The sequence below is a fragment of the Prionailurus bengalensis genome, chromosome D1 (assembly GCF_016509475.1).
Source record: "Prionailurus bengalensis isolate Pbe53 chromosome D1, Fcat_Pben_1.1_paternal_pri, whole genome shotgun sequence".
Classification (NCBI taxonomy): domain Eukaryota; kingdom Metazoa; phylum Chordata; class Mammalia; order Carnivora; family Felidae; genus Prionailurus; species Prionailurus bengalensis.
Genome location: NC_057346.1, coordinates 26,838,167 through 26,857,953, shown reverse-complemented (window position 1 = coordinate 26,857,953; position 19,787 = coordinate 26,838,167). Strand labels below are relative to the sequence as shown.

General features: G+C 40.9%; 1 protein-coding gene across 4 annotated transcripts in view; it reads right to left on the bottom strand.

Moving 5' to 3' along the window:
- Nucleotides 1-19,102, bottom strand: part of APLP2 (amyloid beta precursor like protein 2) — an 86,246-nt gene extending 67,144 nt beyond the window's left edge. The window contains exon 1 of one of the 4 annotated variants that reach the window (XM_043579828.1): nucleotides 18,847-19,102. In XM_043579828.1, the coding sequence (XP_043435763.1) occupies nucleotides 18,847-18,951 (105 nt within the window). In that variant the 5' untranslated portion in view covers nucleotides 18,952-19,102. The remainder of the gene's footprint in view (nucleotides 1-18,846) is intronic. The other 3 variants (XM_043579826.1, XM_043579825.1, XM_043579827.1) reach the window with 3 other exon arrangements.
- Nucleotides 19,103-19,787: the final 685 nt, after the last annotated feature.

Genomic DNA, 19,787 nt, shown 5'->3' with positions numbered 1-19,787 from the left:
GGAGGAGTGCCTAGCTGGCTCCATTAGTGGAGTGACTCTTGATTTCAGGGTTGTGACTCTGACCCCCAGGTTGTGTGCAGAGATTACTTAAAAAAAAAAAAAAAAAGTTGGGGCACCTGGGTGGCTCAGTCCCTTAAGTGTCTGACTTTGGCTCATGTCATGATCTTGTGGGGTTCAGGTTATAATCTGGCAGTTTGTGACTTCAAGTCCCACATCGGGCCCTGTGCTGACAGCTCAGAGCCTGGAGTTTGCTTCACATTCTGTGTCTCCCTCTCCTTCTGCCCCTCTCCTGCTCACACTCTGTCTCTCTCATTCAAAAATAAATAAACATTAAAAAAATTTTTTTTCAATTAAAAAAAGGGGGGAGGGAGCAGGGCAGAGGCCAACCAGTCAAAGAAGACTCTGTTATGAAAGGTGGTTTTTAGTTCACTTGAAATATGCCATGAGTAATAAACATTTATTGCAAGAGATAACTCAATCCAACTTTCTCTCTTTTCAACAGGGTTGAAAACTTTCTGCCTGTGGATATCAGAGAGGTAACAGAAGCAGACAGGAGTATAAGACAAAAATGGCAACCCACATTCAACTCCCTCATGGTAATCAGAGTCCCCCTCTCATCTAAAGTGAGCCCAGTTCTAACTGAGCATTGCTGCCAGGACTTCCAATTGTTTTTAAACTGGAAAGGAATTTTCACATAAAATATCCACATTATTTGGAAATGGCAATGCTTGTTTTTATTTTATTTTTTTTGAGAGAGAGAGAAAGTGCAAGTGGGGGAGGGGGCGGGGGGGGGGGCAGAAACTTAAGCAGGTTTCCATGCTCAGTGTAGAGCCTGAGGCAGGGCTCAATCCCATGACCAGGGAATCATAACCTGAGCTGAAATCAAGAGTCGCATGCCCAATCGACTGAGCCAGCCAGGTGCCCCTTTATTTAATTTTAAGATTTTATTAAATGCAATCTTTTTATTACTTGCAAAATTTTTATTATGCAATCTCTGCATCCAACACGGGGCTCAAACTCATAACCCTGAGATCAAGACCTGCACAATCTTCCATCTGAGCCTGCCCTACATTCTGGAAATGGTGATGTTTAATTTGAATTTAAAAATACAATGAAGCCTGGGGTGCCTGGGTGGCTCAGTCAGTTAAGCATCTGACTCTGGATTTCAGCTCAGGTCATGATCTCACACACAGTTCATGGGTTTGAGCCTTTGCATCGGGCTCCATGCTCTCAGCTTGGGGTGCTCTCTCAAAATAAATAGATAAATTTAAAAAAAGAGAGAAAGAGAAAATACAATGAAGCCCAACATGGTGAAGAGTCAAATAAAAGAGAAGAACAGGCCACATTCTGTGTGCAGGCGGCAAGTTTCCCATCTCTACTCTCAGGTAATGCACCAGGAATCAGTTAGTAGGGATGGCAGTTAATTTTAAAAGCATAAATTTCATCAACATCTAACACCCAGAAGTCATAGTATAAACTAAAATTAATCATATTATGTGAATTAAAAAAAATTTTATTACAAAAATTTATGTTGAAGACCTAAAGATTTAAGATTAAGATTAACAATTACTCAAAGCAATCTACTAATTCAGTGCAATCCCCATCAAAATCCCAAGTGTTTTCTGCATAAATTTCTTTAGAAATCTTAAAAATTCATATGGAAATATGCTCTTGAAAAAGAACAAAGTTCAAAGACTTATACTTCCTGACTTCAAAACTTACCACAAAGCTACCTATGGTGATCAAAACAATGTGGTACTGGCATAAAGACAAATATATAGAATAGAGACCTCAAAAATAAACTCTCGCATATATAATCAAAGGATTTTTGACAAGGGTGCCAAGAGTATTCAATAGGGAAAGAACAGGTTTTTCAACAAATATTGCTGGGACAATTGGACAGTCACCTGCAAAAGAATGAAGTTGGCCACTTAGCTTAAACCACAAACAAACATTAACTCAAAATGGATCAAAGACTTAAACACAAGAGCTAAAAAGATAAAACTTTTAAAAGAAAACAGAAGGGCAAATCTTCACATTTTATTTGGCAACGATTTCTTAGATAATGACACCAAAAGATATACACACAAAATAGCTAAATTGGACTTCATCAAAATTAAAAACTTCTGCACAAAGGGCACTCAAGACAATGAAGACAACCCAAAGAATGGGAGAAAATATCTGCAAGTCACGTATTTGGTAAGAGATGAATATTTAGAATATATAAGGATCTCCTACATCTCAACAACAAAAAACCCAATTCAAAAATGGGCAAAAGACATGAATAGACATTTCTCCAAAAAAGGTATATATGTGGCCAACATGAAAAGATGCTCTACATCACTAATCATTAGGGAAATCAAATGAAAACTACAATGAGATACCGTTTCACACCCATTAGGATGGCTCTTATCAAAAAATAATAGAAACAACTGTTGGGGAGGATGTGGAGAAATTAGAACCCTTGTGTGCTGATGGTGGGAATGTAAAATGGTACAGCCACTATGCAGAACAGTTTGGCAGTTCCCAAAAAGTTACATGAAGAATTACCATATGGGGGCGCCTGGGTGGCTCAGTCAGGAAGTGTTGGAATCTTGATTTTGAGTCAGGATCTCACAGATGTAAGGTCAAAACCCGCATCCGGTTCTGTGCTGATGGGCAGAGCCTGCTTGGGATTCTCTCTCTCTGCCCCTCCCCTGCTCATGTGCTCTCTCTCAAAATAAACTTTAGATAAATAAATAAACAAATAAGAATGACATTCTGATACATTTACTTTGAAAACATTATAATGTTTTATTAGAACATTTGTAAGAACAGACAAATTCATAAGAGAGGTTTCCAGGAGCTTGGGGTGGGGGAGAGACAGGGAGTTTATGTGTAATGGGTACAGAGTCTCTGTTTGAATGATGAAAAGCTCTGGAAACAGTGCTGGTGGTTTCAGAATACTCTGAATGTACTTAATGCTGCTGAACTATAAACTTCAAATTGACCATTTTAACCATTTTTATGTTACATATATTTCACCAAAAAAAATTTATCAGATTTCATTTGTACAATTTAGAGAAAATTTTATATCTTTAGGCTGACATATGTAAAATATCTGGAAGTAAACCCAAGAAATATGTTTTAAAAAAAAATATATATATATATACACTCTATTAAAATAATCTATTTTAAAATACTGGAAACATGTTGACTATCATTTCTCCAACAACATAAAGATTTCTTTCATCTGTCATCTTAGTAACTACATGCTGCCTTTAGCTGTGGTGTTCTCTGTACTGTTACAGTGCCCTGCACATAGCAATTTAATAAATATGGGCTAATAATGACAACTATGAAGGTCTTCAAATTAACCAATTACCATGAAAAGTCTTCAACTTAAGAACAAGTTATATCCAAAGCTTCTTTTAAATGTTAATTTGAGATACAGCTAAAGTGGTTTAAAAAAAAAAAGAGCAATATCTATTGCATATTGTTTAGAGAAAAATTAGAAAGATAAATATCCAATTATAAAGGAATGAATTAAATACATCACAGAATAGAGATATCCTTGTTTTGTATCTAATATATTCTCTCTTTTTTTTTTTTAATGTTTATTTATTTATTTTTGAGAGACAGAGCGCAAGCAGGGCAGGGGTAGAGAGAGAGGAAACAGAGAATCCAAAGCAGGCTCCATCCGGGCTCTGAACTGTCAATGCAGAGCCCGACATTGGGCTCAAACCCATGAACTGGGAGATCATGACCTGAGCCAAAGCCAAAGCTTAACCAACTGAGCCACCCAGGCACCCCAATGGGCAAGTTCAAAGACATGCATGTTATTTTGCGGTTCTGCTAAGGGAACTATTTATACAAATGTCAATTACTCCCAGTGTTTCAGGGAAAAAAATACCCTTGGAAACTTAACTCCAGCATCTAAAAAACATTCCCTCATAGGAAGGCCTCTCTGGCTCAGTCAGTAGAGCATGTGACTCCCAATCTCAGGGTCATGAGTTCAAGTGCCATGTTGGGCCTGGAGCCTACTTAAAATAAAAAAGGAGTAATAATAAAATAAATAAAAACATTCCTTCTCTTTTCCTACATAATTGTAGGAACACTGAGTATTCACCTAAGTTCACAGACTCTCCAGAAAGCACCAAGTACCAACACATCAATACAATAAACACTTTGTTTCCCATTTCCTCATTCTTATAAAATAAGGGCAAAATGCAATCAAATATTCAAATTACAATTCCAATACTGCTGCAAATACCCAACCTCTGGCTGGTAAACAGCCTTTTTCTGGGGTAACTGGAAACGTCTGTGCATCAACTTAAGTACTCCATATTCAGGGTATGGAAAGGCAACTAAGGGGGCAAATGTTACACATTTTAAAAAGCAGGGAGGGTCACTCCCGGATCGCTCCCCCCTGGGTTTCACCTGCCTGCAAGCACACGACGGCCAGGCCCCTGTCCACCACGCTGCTCCTGCTGGGCTCTCCGGCCCTGGCCTGGAGCCCCAGGACCAGCAGGAGACACACCAAGTCTCCAATAATGGGTGCTCGGTGGGACTCTTCACCCTCAGGGAGGACGAGGCCAGCAACGACAGGTGCCACGGCTGCACACTGCCCGTGCTGCTCACCCGCAAGCAGGTTGTGGCTGGGATGAGCTACTTCTTGGACAGGGAGACTGGGCCGAACCAGATTACCAAGTCCCAACCCAACCTGGACAGCTACAAGTGATGAGGAGAACAGTCTGCTCTTGCAGGTATACACTGGCCCCTGGCTGGGCAAGACCTCCATGGTGAATTATCAGACACAAACAAATGATATTTACCACGTTCAGAGACACAGACGACAAAACTTGAGAATTGCAACGTGATCGAGAAACAATTTCTAAAAAATTTTAACTACAAAACTGAAACTACAATAACTGAAATTAAGAACTCAATTGATGAACTTCGCAGATCAGATATAGCTGAAAAAATGTTAGTAGACAGAAAGATGGGTCAAAAGAAAATTTATCAAATGAGGCACAGCGAGAGACACAGGATACAGTGACAACATCTAGGATGTTTGTTTTTGGAGTCCCATAGGAGAGGAGAGAATTACGCAGAAGCAGCATTTAAATATTTAGAAAGAAAATGGCTGGGAATTTTCTAAAACTGATGAAAGGCATCAAATCACGGATTCAAGAAGCTCTGCAAGGAGAATACATTTAAAAAAAAAAACGAAAACAAAACAAAAAAAAAAAGAAACCTATACCTAAGTATGTAATAGCAAAATTGCTGAAAACCAGATTCAAAGGGAAAAGCTTAAAGGCAGACAGAGACTTAGGGACATATTACCTTCAAAAAAGGGTAATTATGCTGACAGCAAATTCCAGTAAGTTGTTGATAACATTCAACATCAGGATACTGGTAACATAAAATATCAGGAATGGAGTAACAGCTTTAAGATGATGAGAAAAATTCTATTCCCAATGAAACTCTCTTTCAAGAAAGACAGTGAAAAAGATATTCAGTGAAAGAATATGTCACCAGCCAACCTATCCTTAAGAAAATTCTAAAATGTTTTGGAAGACAAAAAATTATCCCGGAAAAGTCAGAAATGAAAGAGGCATAATAAATATCAAAGAAAGGGGTGTCTGTGTGGCTGCGTGGCTCAGTTGGTTAAGCGTTTGTGGCTCAGGCCATGATCTCATGGTTTGTGAGTTCCAGCCCCGTATCGGGCTCTCCGCTGTCAGCACAGAACCCACTTCGGATCCTTGGTCTCCCTCTCTTTCTGCCCCTCCCCAGCACGCATACATGCACTCTCTCAAAAATAAACATTTTAAAAAATGAAAATAATGAAGAGAATAAATATGTGCATCTAAATTAGAGCCTCTCAATCTTACCACAAACTTTAATTACCTGAGGAGTTTTTAGAAAATATTAATGCATGACCCCCTCTGTCAAGAGATCCTGATGTAATTTGGCAGAATTGGAGCCAGGCACCACTGTGCCTCCAGAGTCAGTAACTACTGACCTAAATTTATTTGGCTATATAGAACACGGTTTGTATAACCTCTTCTCGGGTTTAAAATCAAATTAACATAGGGGCGCCTGGGTAGCTCAGTCAGTTAAGTGTCCGACTTCAGCTCAGGGCACGATCTCGCCGTTTGTGAGTTCGAGCCCTGCATCGGGCTCTGTGCTGACAGCATGGAGCCTGAAGCCTGCTTTGGATTCTGTGTCTCCCTCTCTCTCTGCCCTTACCCCACTCATGGTCGGTCTGTCTGTCTCTCTCTCAAATATAAATAAACATTAAAATAAAATTAAAAATAAAATAAATTAACATACATAACAACAATGGCAAAAAAGACAAGAAAGGGTTAAATGGAGTTGAAGTATTCTAAGGTCCTTCTATAGTCCAGGAAGAGGATAAAAGTACCAATTAATGTAAGGCACTAATATGAATATGTGAAAGATGAAATTTCTAAAGTAATCACTAAAGCAGTAATAAACGACTGCATGTTCCAAAGTAATAAGAGGGAGAAGTAAAACAGTAACAAATTCCAAAGAAGTAAGGAAAAAAAAGAAACACCGAACCGGCAGAACAAAAAGCACCCAATAAGAAGGTAGATGAGAACCCAAGCATTTCAGCAGCCCCATTAAATGTATATGTACTAAATATTCCAGTAAAAGGCAAGTACCAGGTTAACAGATAATAACAACAACAACCATAACACATCTAAAACACATAAAAATATTAGACAAAGTATTAGTACAGGTAAAAAACATTACTGGAGATAAAAAGGCAAACCATAACTATGAGAGACTCTTTAGGAAGGGATAAGAATCCTAAACCTGTATGCACCTAAGAACAGCCTCAAAATAATCAGAGCAAAATTTGTCAAAACTATGAGGAGAAAAAAAAATTATTCAAAATCACAGTTGGAGATTTTTAACATACTTTTCTCACTAACAGGAAAAAAAAAGATTACAAAAATCATTAAGGATAAAAATCTGGACAACATGGAAACAACATGATCAGCACATACAATAAAACACCAGAAGTAACAAGTGAAGAATACATAGTCTCTTCACCCACACAATGAAAATTTTACCATAAACCAATCACAAAACAAATCTCAACAAATTTCAAAGGGCTGAAATCATACAGACTGGTTCTCTGACCACAGTGCAATTAAGCTAGAAATAAATAACAAAAGACAACCAGAAAAATCCCCATATATTTAGAAATTAACAAATGTACTTCTAAATAGAAAAAAATTGAATTACAAAGGAAAACAAATTTTTTTACTGAATGATAATGAAAATATTATTATCAAAACTTATATGCTGTTTAAGGGTACAAACTTGCAACTAGTAGATAAATAAGTTTTAGATGTAACACACAACATAGTGATTACCATCAACAATACTATATTATAGGGGTGCCTGGGTGGCTCAAGTCAGTTAAGTATGTGACTCTTGGCTTAGGTCATGATCTCACAATTCTTGAGATTGAGCCCCACATTGGATTCTCTCTCTCCGCTCTCTTCCCCTCCCCCACTCTCTCTCTCTCAAAATAAGTAAACTTAAAAAAAAAATACCATATTATAAACTTCAATGTTGCTAACAGACTAGGTCTTAATTGTTCTCACTACAAAAAAGACATTACGTGAATTACATACAATATGGTGGTATTAGCTAACATGATAGTGGTAATCATACTGCAATACATAAACCAACACACTGCACACCTCAAACTTATACATTATAGGTCAATTACACCTCAACTTTTAAAAATGTATTAAATAGGGACACCTCACAGTTCATAAGATCAAGCTCTGGGTTGACAGCATGGAGCCTGATTGGGATTCTCTCTCTCCCTTTCTCTCTGCCCCTCCCCTGCTCACTCGTGCGCTCTCCCTCTCTCTCAAATTAAATAAACTTAAACATATACACACACATACGTGTGTGTGTGTGTATAATAGAAAACTAAAACTAAAACAAACCCTTGTGAGGTGCAGCTAAAGCCCTTTCCAGAGGAAAATTTATAGCTTTAAATTAATAGAAAAGCAGAAAGTCTGGAAAAAAATTTTAAGTAGTCACATCAAATTGTTAGAAAAAGAATAAATTAAATCCCTGGAAGTAAAAAAAAGAAAATAATAATGAGCAGAAATAAATCAAATGGAGGCTGGCCAGTCAATACAGCATGCAACTCTTGATCTCAGGGTTGTGTGGTCAAGCCCCGCATTGGGTATAGCAATTACTTAAAAGTAAAATCTTAGGAAGGAGGAAAGGGAAGGGAAGGGAGAAAGAAAGAAAAGCAAAATAAACATACAACAGAGAGGATCAACAAAAATCTACCAAAGTAGATTATTTAAAAAGACTTATTAACACCTGGCAAGACTGACTTAAAAAAAAAAAAAAAAAAGACAAAAATACCCAAAGTCAGGAATGAAAAAAGGGGACATCACTGCAGATTCTATTCATATTACAAAGACCATTAAGAATATATTATAAACAACTTCAATCAAATAATATCAATTTAAAGGTCCAATGTTAATAGATTACCAGAGAAGCATAACCAAACTCACACAAGGTATGACTAACCCTACAATTAGTAAATAAATTGGATCCATAATTGGAAATGTTACCACAAAGAAAAGTCCAGATGGCTTCACTGGTAAATTTTTTCCAAACGCTTAAAGAAAAAATAATGTCAATCTTAAGTAAAATACTCCAGAGAATAGAAAAAGAGGAAATAGCCTCTCTAAGTCATTTTGAAGCCATAAAACTTTGACACTGAAATCTGAGAAATACATTATAAAAGAGTAAAATTACAGGTCCAACATACTTTTGAGCACAAAGGCAAAAATCCTGAATAAAACTTTACCAACCAAATCCAGAAAATAAGTTTGGCTCATTTCAGGAATGCAAAAGTTGCTTACGTATTTTAAAAAGTCAATTAATATACTTCACACTATCAAAACTAAAGAGAAAAATCACATGACCATCTTACTAACTGAAAAAAAAAAGTGAAAAACATTCAATGTTCATTCATGACAGCAATCTTTAGGAAATTTAGAATGAAAGAGCTCTTCCTTAATCTAATAATGGGCATGGTATTTACAAAGAAACCTACAAGTATTATATAAATGGTGAAATAGTTTCCCTCTTGAGATCAGGAGTTGGGACAGAGATATCAGTTATTACCACTTCTCTTAAGCATTTTACTAGAGTCTTAGCCAGTGCAATAAAGCAAGAAAAAGAAAGACAAGCTATGGGGCACCTGGGTGGCTCAGTCAGTTAAGCGTCCGACTTCAGCTCAGGTCATGATCTCACGGCTTGTGAGTTCAAACTCCTCGTCGGGCTCTGTGAGGACAGCTCAGAGCCTGGAGCCTGCTTCAGATTCTGTGTGTGTGTGTGTGTGTGTGTGTGTGTGTGTGTGTGTGTGTCTGCCCCTCCCCACTCATGCTCTGTCTCTCAAAAATAAACAAACATTAAAAAAAATTTTTTTAAAGAAAAGCTGTACGAATAGGAAGGAAAGAAATAAAACTGTCATAATTCACAGAATATATTCAGAAATTTTCAAAATCACAAATTATTAGAATTAGTACACTAGTTTAGCAAGTCTCCTGGATACATGGTCAATTTGGAAGTATCAACTGCATTTCCACGATGCAGGACAACAAAAAGGACAAAAAAAATTACAACACCATTAAAAATAATCAAATACCTATGAATAAATCCAACACAAGATGGTACAACATTTCTATGCAGAAACATATACAAAAGACTGAGAGTAATGAGAGAAGACCTAAATAAAGGTATATGCCATGTTTCTAGATTGTAAGATTATTTATAAAAGTCAATTTTCCCCAATTAACCACAGACTCCATGCAATCCCAATCAAAATTCTACCCAGTGTTTGATTTTGATGAAATGTATATGGAAAGAAAAGAACTGTGAAATAGTCAAAACACTAGTAAAGACAACCAAGGTAAAAGGGCATGCTCTGGTAGATATAAGTATAGGTATCCAGAGACACAGGCTTGGTACAAGGATACACATGGACATCAGTGATTAAGGGAGTCGAGAAACAGACTCACCCACACAGAGATACTAATTAGCAATGAAAGCACCATGGCAGAACAGAAGGGAAAGGATGACCTTGACAATAAATGGTGCAAGCTGGATAGCCATATGGTATGGGCCACATACCCATATGGAAAAGATAAAAATAAAAAGACCCATACTTCTTATTACACAAAAAAAATCAGTCCCAGGTAAATTGTAGCTCTAAATGTGCCAGGCAAAATAAAAAGCTCCTAATCTAGGAGAATAACTTTGCCCTCACAGTACAAAAAGACCTCTCAAATAGTACACAAAAAGCACCTATAATCATAATAATAAACAGATAAAGTATACATCAAAATTAAGAACTTCTCCCAGGGGCGCCTGGGTGGTGCAGTTGGTTAAGCGTCCGACTTCAGCCAGGTCACGATCTCACGGTCTGCGAGTTCGAGCCCCGCGTCAGGCTCTGGGCTGATGGCTCAGAGCCTGGAGCCTGTTTCTGATTCTGTGTCTCCCTCTCTCTCTGCCCCTCCCCCATTCATGCTCTGTCTCTCTCTGTCCCCAAAATAAATAAACGTTGGAAAAAAAAAAATTTAAGAACTTCTCCCAAAGACATCATTAAGACAAATAAAAATGTAAGCCACAGAGAACAGCAGTATCCCAACAACCTCAAACTGGAAACATCCCAAATGTCCATCAGCAGAACTATACAGCTACACTCAACAATACAAATGACAAAAACATGGTTGGTAAGGGGCACCTTGATGGCTCAGTCGGTTGAGTGTCTGAATCCTGACCTCAGGGTTGTGAGTTCAAGCCCTGTGTTGGGCTCTGCACTAGGCGTGAAGCAAAAGCAAAAACAAAACAAAACACCACATGGTTAGTGAAAGAAGGGTGCCTGGCTGGCTCAGTCAGAAGAGCATGTGGCTCTTGATCTCGGGGTTGTCAATCTGAGCCCTTGTATTGGGTGCAGACATTACTCAAAACAAAACAAAACAAAACAAAACAAAACAAAACAAAACAAAACAAAACATGGCTTCTGAAAGAGCCCAGGTACTTAAGAATACATACAGAAGGAAGGGCTCCATTTATATAAATCTAGAAAACAGGATAAACTACAGTGCTTTAGGATAAAGCTTGGATGGGGGCGCCTGGGTGGCGCAGTCGGTTAACCGTCCGACTTCAGCCAGGTCACGAGATCGCGGTCCGGGAGTTCGAGCCCCGCGTCAGGCTGATGGCTCGGAGCCTGGAGCCTGTTTCCGATTCTGTGTCTCCCTCTCTCTCTGCCCCTCCCCCGTTCATGCTCTGTCTCTCTCTGTCCCCAAAATAAATAAACGTTGAAAAAAAAAATTAAAAAAAAAAAAAAAGGATAAAGCTTGGATGGTAAAACTATAAAGAGTAAGTAATGACCCTAAAGGTCAGGATAATAATACCTGGGGAGGTAAAGGGGGTTGGGGTGGGAATGTTCTATTTTTTGACCTTGGCAGTGGTTACACAAGTACGTGTTTTATGAAAACACATACTGAACTATAAATTTTTAAAAGCTCAAAAATACTCAGGGGCTTTTGATGGAGGGAGGGTTGCAATGGTGCCACGCATGCTTGGCACCTTTGAGTACGGGGTTAGCTTTACTTTCCATCCAAGTATCTCAGCTTTTAAATCATAGTATGTTCAAACAATGAATACTTCCACACTGATAACAAACATTTATTACAACTCTAAGAGGCTGAGCAAACTTCTGTGGAATCCAGAAAGAAAGGGGTGTCTGTCAACATGAAAACATGAAGGGGAATGCTAAATTCCCAACTCAAGATAAAACTTACTTCTGGAAAGGTAGGTTAATGGGATTAGAATACGTTCAAAGGAGGCCTTTCTATTGCAATGTTTTCTTTCCGTATCAATAATGTTTTAGTACTGGGGGGGAAAAAGGCTAAAGCAAATATGGGAAGTGTTAACATTTGACAAAACTGGGTGGTGTATCTAGGAGTATCTTGTATTTTTGCTGTACTATGTTGGAAATAGTCCTAATTAAAGGGAGTAAAACAAAAGAATATCCTACACTCTTCTCAGCCCGTTTCTCCACATAAAAACTCTGCTTCAGTATTTGCAACTCATCTGTTTAGCCTTCCAGAGACAAACTACAAAATATTCTAAAATACTTAACGTTCTTCACCACCACCACTAACCCACATTTTCTTCTTCTCCAGGCTCAATAGCTCCCTTACAGTTCATCCCCATTCCAGGTCTTCACCACTCTAGCCGTTCTGTCCTAGATGGCAACATCCCTCAAAATGAAGTGCCAAGATCCTAATCAACGCACTGTGTGAGGTTCCTCCAATTTCTCCAATTTGCCAGCAAATGTTTAATTCACAGATCATTTAGATAAGAATAAATTCGTTCTTTTTCCCTCCAGCCAGCCCAGCTATTATATAAGCTCCCAAATGGAGCATGCCCTTGTAGCAGGCATCAGGTTATCTACCCAACATCCACAGCCCTCTCTTCCAACAGAACCCAGCTGGCAGCACCATTCCCGCCAGTTTGAGAACTGGTTTGGCCAGAAGCATCTGATGTAATTCTGTCCGGTAAGACTTGCGGATACTGTGCTGGTGGGCTTTGAGAAAGACTTCTTCACCCTAAGGGGAGATACACAAGAAGAGACAGCCTCTTCCTCCCCTGGACCTTATACCAGAGCACGTCCTCTTGGAACTACAACACCCAATCTGCAACCACAAGAGGCATTCGGCTGAGAAAGGGCCAGTGGACAGGTTGGGCTGAGCTGCTCAAGTAACCAATCTCACAGGTGCCCCACTTCAAATGCTGATTAACTTTTCTCTGGACCAGTCTTATTCCAGTCATTGTGGTTATAGTGTCACCCTCTTCTTTTTTTTTGAAAAAAATTTTTTTTCAACGTTTATTTATTTTTGGGACAGAGAGAGACAGAGCATGAACGGGGGAGGGGCAGAGAGAGAGGAAGACACAGAATCGGAAACAGGCTCCAGGCTCTGAGCCATCAGCCCAGAGCCTGACGCGGGGCTCGAACTCCCGGACCGCGAGATCGTGACCTGGCTGAAGTCGGACGCTTAACCGACTGCACCACCCAGGCGCCCCTGTGTCACCCTCTTCTTATGGTTTGTCTATCCAGTAGGCTAGTGACGGTAAATCTGGTGAGGATAGTCTTTTCTCTTCCAAATAATCCCATACCCTGATTTTGAGAAGATCCCCCCCTCCACAGGCGGTCTTTTAAATTTCCTTTCCTTAAATTTTACAGAACACAAAGATGAAACAAGCTTACTATTTAAAGAGAGAGGGAGGGAACTGGCACATTATGTTAAAAGGCATTAGAAGTGTTTAAAAATCCATGGAAAATGTGAAAAGGCAAAGTCCCCTGTAATTACATCCTTCAAAGATAACCACTATTATACTTCGGTATATATTGATTCATGATATATTGGAACTTCTGGGAAATCAGGGTTTTTTTTAATGTTTATTTTTGAGACAGACAGAAAGCGAGTGGGGGAGGGGCAGAGAGTGCCAGGAGACAGAATCTGAAGCAGGCTCCAGGCTCTGAGCTGTCAGCCAGAGCCCGATGAGGGGCTCAAACTCACAAGCAGTGAGATCATGACCTGAGCCGAAGTAGGAACGCTTATCTGACTGAGCCACCCAGGCGCCCCTAAATTAGTTTCTCTTAAAGCAAATATTTAGGTGGTGGGGAAAAGAGAAGAAGAAATCTACAACGACACAAGAAATATTAGGAAACACCATGACACAGAGAAAAGAAAAGTGCAACAGATTTAGAAGACGATGGATAGATTGATACCATGGCCCTGCTGCATGGCCTTAAACCTTCAGCCTCTACCGACTCCCTTTTTAGGTGCGGATAACAATACCTACACTTCAGCAGACTGTTTGGAGACAGCAGATAAGGTACCCAAATGAGTTCTGTTAGGGTTTTTTATTTCCTGGAGTTTTGTTTTTCTCGGCTTGCACTCAAGAATCACCTGGGGAGCATTTAAAACTGAGAATCCCAGATGCACTCAATGAGAACCTCTGAGGATGGGGCCTACAAATCACATGCATGTGCACTTTGTAGAGTAAAAAAGCGCTATGTGTATTTGTTTTCACTATGTAGCATTTAGCATCTAACACAGAACCTCACAACAGTGATTCAATAAACACTAGCAGGAGACATAATAAACGAAAAGTCTTATTTTAAAAGCATATTTTAGTTATGTTTCAAGAAATTTCATTTAAAAAAACCTTCAAGATGATTATGTAAGAAAAATTCTCTTAGCAAAAGTAATGAATTGTAGTTGATACAAAGGATGGGAATCCATTTCTATTTGAATGGGCCTACATGGTTCACTTTCCATCTTAGGCCATAGAACAAGGTACACGACACTAAATTTAATTAAGCATCAAGGTAATCTATTTTATGTCACTAAAACACAACTCATGAAAACTGAATTATAGACGATTTCAAATTCTCCCCCTAATGGCCCCCTCCATAGAAGCTACTATTACTGGACAAAGATTTATCCCTACCTTTTGTCACACAGAAAACTTGATTTTCTTTCAGTAGTTTGTTTTAGGACAATTCAAAATAGTAAGTGTTAGGTACCAGCTCCAATATGCACTATAAACCAGTTTTATAAGATATATGTACTTGATATATCTCCAAAAATATATATCCCCAAAATGTTTACAGTGACGTTTTCCTGGATAATATGAGATTATTTTTTCAGCTTTTTATTTATCTGTAGTTTTTTAGTTTTTACAATGAATGTGCACAACCTATATAACCTTTCTTCTGTTATTTTAAAAAGAAAATGCAGAATAGGGTGCCTGGCTGGCTCAGTCAGTAGAGCATACTACTCTTGATCTCAGGGTTATACATATGAGCCCCACACGTTCGGTGTACAGATTACTTAAAAATAAAATCTCTAAAAAAAAAAAATGCATAAGCCCAAGATTTCATTAAGCGTGAACAATATAATTCAAGAATCTTGAACAGTGTTTAAGTTTTGGTCTTCCAAAGTCAAAGCAACATCAGAGAAGTTAAAAATCTGCTTTTTATATTTGGAAAACATTAATAGCCCTTCACATGTTACTGCCAAGACTTTTAAAACTCTTTAGCTTTAAAAATAACTATGCTTTCGAATGCTATAAAAAACATTATTGGATCAACTGACAAACTGGAAAACAGGAGACTTGATCAAAGTATTTTATCAATGTTAAATTTCCTTAAATTGATAACTGTACTAAGGTATGTTTTAAGAGTTACATGTTACCACAATGTCCTTGGTTCTTAGGAAATATACAATGAAGGGGTTAAGAGGCACGACTATGCAACTCACAAACTATTCAGCAAAAAATGCATAATAATAGAATGAAAGATAAAGCAAATGCTGAATAGGGAAACATTAACAACTGGTCAATCTGGATATGAGAGCCATTTCTACAATTTTCGCTATTTTTGTAAGCTTAAATTATCTCCAAATAACATTTTTAATTGAAAAAAGTAACCAAAAAGTAACATTTAAAATTGTCCTAAAAAACAAGATCATGCTGGACCGACTGCAAGCAAGACATTAAATTAGCACCCTCCAGAAGAAATATAAGCTCTATGGGTTGTATTTTCAGGTGGTCACATTAAAATTAAAAGAAACAGGTGAAACTAATTTTAACATATTTTACTTAGCCAATGATTAAAGTATCATTTCAATGTAATCAATATAAAAATTATTAGTGAGATATTTTACAATTTTTTTCACATTAAGTCTTCAAAATCTGGTGTGCATTTTAGAGTACATCTCAATTCAGATGCTAAATTTTCATAGGAAATTCCTGATGCGTTTAGATTTCATTAAGTATACAGGTGAAAAAGTAGACCCACATAACCAAGTTGTTTGAAATACAGTTAAAAGTTTTCCAATCACTGAACTTTCAGCTTTAAATGCCCACTTAAGTTAATTAAAATTAAATAAAGTGGAAAACTCATTTCTTAATCATACTAGCCACACTGCATGCTCAGGAGCCACATGTGGCTACACTGTAAAAGAGCCCAGATTTAGATGATGAAACCAATACCCTCTATGAAAGGAGGACCTGATTGCTAAGCCTTAGTTTATCATATTCACCAAAAGATTTTTAGCAGTTATCATAAAATGACTGATAATCCTGCCAGAAGCCGTAACATCTCCCCAAGTCACAATCAGACATTCCCTAAACCACCACTCAGAAATACCAACACAAAGCCTTCTTTATCTTCTAAATCAATTGTCATACCTTGTATTTGAGCTTCCTGAAAACTGCCTATCAAATAAATGCCCCTCTTTTAAATGTTAGCAGAATGAACCAGAGTTCTGGCTCTCAGAAGCGTCCATGTCCATTGTTAAAGAGTGCAGAGTTTCAGCATAAATACGGTCTGAGAATCCCAAATGGGAGGGAGCATGCACACAAGAGAACATATCCTGGATTTAAAACCAATGACCTGAGTACCGAGGTGGGTTTTTCTTTTTAAACAGGTGTAAGAGATTAATTCCGTCAACAGCAAGCAACCCTAACGATTTGCCAATCAATAATTCTGCGCCAAGCAACTTGATCAGGGATTTGGCTAGAATCCCTTTGGTTAATCTCAATAAAGACCTTCCCAAAGACATCCTGATTTAGGCCATTCTCATCTAAATCAAGATTTAGGCAGTCCTTTGCCTGAAAGCAAATAAATGAAATGAAATGAAATTATATATATATATATATACACACACACACACACACACACACACAAATAACATTTTGCCTGCTTGGCAAAAGGAAAAACGATCTGAAAGATAATTTAGTGTGTGCAAAAACATAGTTTCAAAGACGGAAATTAGCATAAAACAGCATTTAAAAACCATTTTAGGGAAATGTCTAATTAATACCTTGTATCTAGCCAGACTTTTCAATTGAACAATGTTGTGGGTAACAACTGAATTTAATCCACGACAACTAATTCTGACACTGCTAGTTTTTCTTTCTCTGCAGGCATCCATACAGGTGTTAATATTCTGCTTAAACTTAAAAGAAGATGTTCTTTAAAACCAATAACTCCTTTAGGATGAATCTACGAGTGCCTAAAACTACCCATTCCCCTGGCAAGTGAGGTAAAAGAGGGTGCAAAACCGTTTTTGACACCCTGACCTAAAAGTTCTATGTTCCACGCAAAATTCTTTTTTTCCCCTTCCTCTGCCATCCACTGATCTACCTCTCCCAACATCGGGATCACAGATACAAATCTTACCACTGTGTGGAAACTAAAATAATCCTCATCTGAAAGCACGGATGTAGAAACATTAACTATTCCTACTTAAAACATAACTTCCTTCCCCCACCTTCCTCCAAAGAATCATAAAGCGTTAAGCAGGATGAACACAAATATTTTAAGCCGTTCCATGGGAGGGGTGTTCTTGATTAGATTTACTTGACCCTGGAAATGTTTAAACATTCTGCAGAAGACCACATTCTAACTTGAGGGTTTTGCTAGAAACTTCGCAGTCAATGCCTATGTAATCCAATCCAGTCTCACTTCTCTCTGAAATTAGCTAAATACGCAGAAATCTATTGTAATTTTAAAAACAGTGAAGAGGGAAAAGACATAAACTACACCCGAAGCACATTCCAATCCGACAGTTCAAGCACTATATCCAGAAGGCAAGTAAAAATAAAGTCCCCTGTCTCCCTCAGGAACAGAAAGGTTTTCACCAACGGCAAGGGCCAGACCACGCTGCTCGAACCCTCACCGACCCCAGCAACCCTGCCCGTTCCCGCGGCCTGAACTCCAGCCAATCACCCGAGAACCCAGGCTACTTAACCACCTCGCCGCACAAAGATGTTGATGGGGTCGTCAGGTGCAGAACAGCTACTTAAATTCTGACGCCAAAAAAAGTAGGATTAAACAAGTTTCTGCACCGTCTTCATCGGTACCTTTCCTCCTCGCTGGAACCCACTGAAAAGGGGAGCAGCGCAAACACCAAAGAGGGGTTTCCCGTTGTTTACTAGACTTAGACAAACAGCTATATTTAACGATTCCTCCCAAAGGCCTGATGCCAGAGCGGTGGATCTTTTGAGAGGAAGGCACACAGGAAGCCGAAGGCACACCCGCTGCTTGGTGCAGGAGCATTCTCCCGGTGCAGCCAAAGCGGCGCTCGCCCCAGCACCTCGACACTTTCCAAGGGCCAGCCCAGGAAGCCTGCATCCCCACAGGCAAAGCCCACGCTGCCAACAAAGGCTGCATCTCCTGCTTCCAGGGGGGATGCCCCACCATCGGACGCGGGGAGCGCGCTGCCCGCCGCAGCCCGGGAGCTGGGGTCTGTGCGGAGCCGCCCCCGGAGGGAGCCGCGCCGCACCGAGGTCCGGAGCGGAGGACCGCCGGCCGCGGCCTCGGGGCGCAGAGGCTCGCGGAATCCCGAGGGAGAACGGGTTGAGCGGCTGAGCCGCGCAGGGTCCCCAGAGGATGTGGCGGCGCCGCGGGCGGTATGGGGGCTGGGGCGGCCGAGGCGGCCCGCCGCCCCCCGCAGCCCCGATGCCTTTCATTTGGCCTCTGCGGCGGCGGAGGCAGCTCGACCTCCAGCGCTAAGCACTGCGCCAAGCAGGGGCGGGCGGGGGAGGCGCCGCCAGACCCGCCGCAGCGCCGGACCACCCCCACTCCCCGCTCTCCACGCCGCGCCCCCAGCCCGGCCCGGACCCCGCGGCCCGCCGGTCCGCTGGCAGGCCGCGCTCCCACGGCGGCCGAAGGAGACTGCGCTCGGGCGCTCGCGCGGTCCCCACCTCGATGTAGCCAGCCAGTGCCGCGGCAGGCGCCGTGAGCCCGAGCAGCAGCAGGACCAGGAGCTTGCCGGTGGCCGTGGCGACCGCGGTCCCGGTGGCCGCCATCCCTCGCCGGGTCGCTCTAAGCGCTCGACTAATGCAGCTCACACACAAGAACTTGGGAGCTCTCCCCACCGCGACCCAGAAGCATCTGAAGCCCGTTCGCCGCCGCCCCGGGGGTTTTACACCAACCGGAACTGACTTCACAAAACCACGCCCTCCTTCTCCGACGCCCAATGCCGCCCCGTAGAGCCGCCCCAAGGCACCGCCCTCTGTTCGGCCCAGACCCAATCAGAGAACAAAAGATCCCGCACCTCCCTCCCGCCCCAGCCGCGAGCCCCGGCAGGCCCCGCCTCCTGCCTGTGACGGCCCCGCCCCCGCTTGGGACCCTAGCTGCGGCCGCGTAGCTAGGGGGTGTGCGCGGGGTGCGTTGGAGGCCGCGGCTCCGCTGCGGGTGGGGGATTGCTCTGGCCTCCTGCACCGTGAAAGGTTATCTGGCCGCGCAGCGCTTGTGCGACCGCCTGCAACCTCCTGATTCGGGGCACGCCCCGCTCCCCTAGCCTTGCGGGGTATTTTTCAGATTCCTTTGGGTACCGCCCTCTTTGAGGTTCTGAAAAACGTTTTATTAAAAACAGAATTTTTAAAAATGTTTGTTAAACACCAGAATTGTTCCGCGCCCAGCAGGTTTACTGAAGGCCCTCCCCCCGACGCTGGGGACGGCCTAAAACCAGGGAGCTTCCCCCACTCTGCCTACCCCTGCGCTAGGCGTGCCGGTCTCCAGCGAGCTGCTTGCCCAGAGCAGGGTTTGCCCTTTCCCCGTGACTTTGCTGGGCGGTGTTTCCACGCTTTTGACCTCCGTTCCTCAGGCCTCATCCTTAATCCTCATTCCCAGCGGCCGCTCG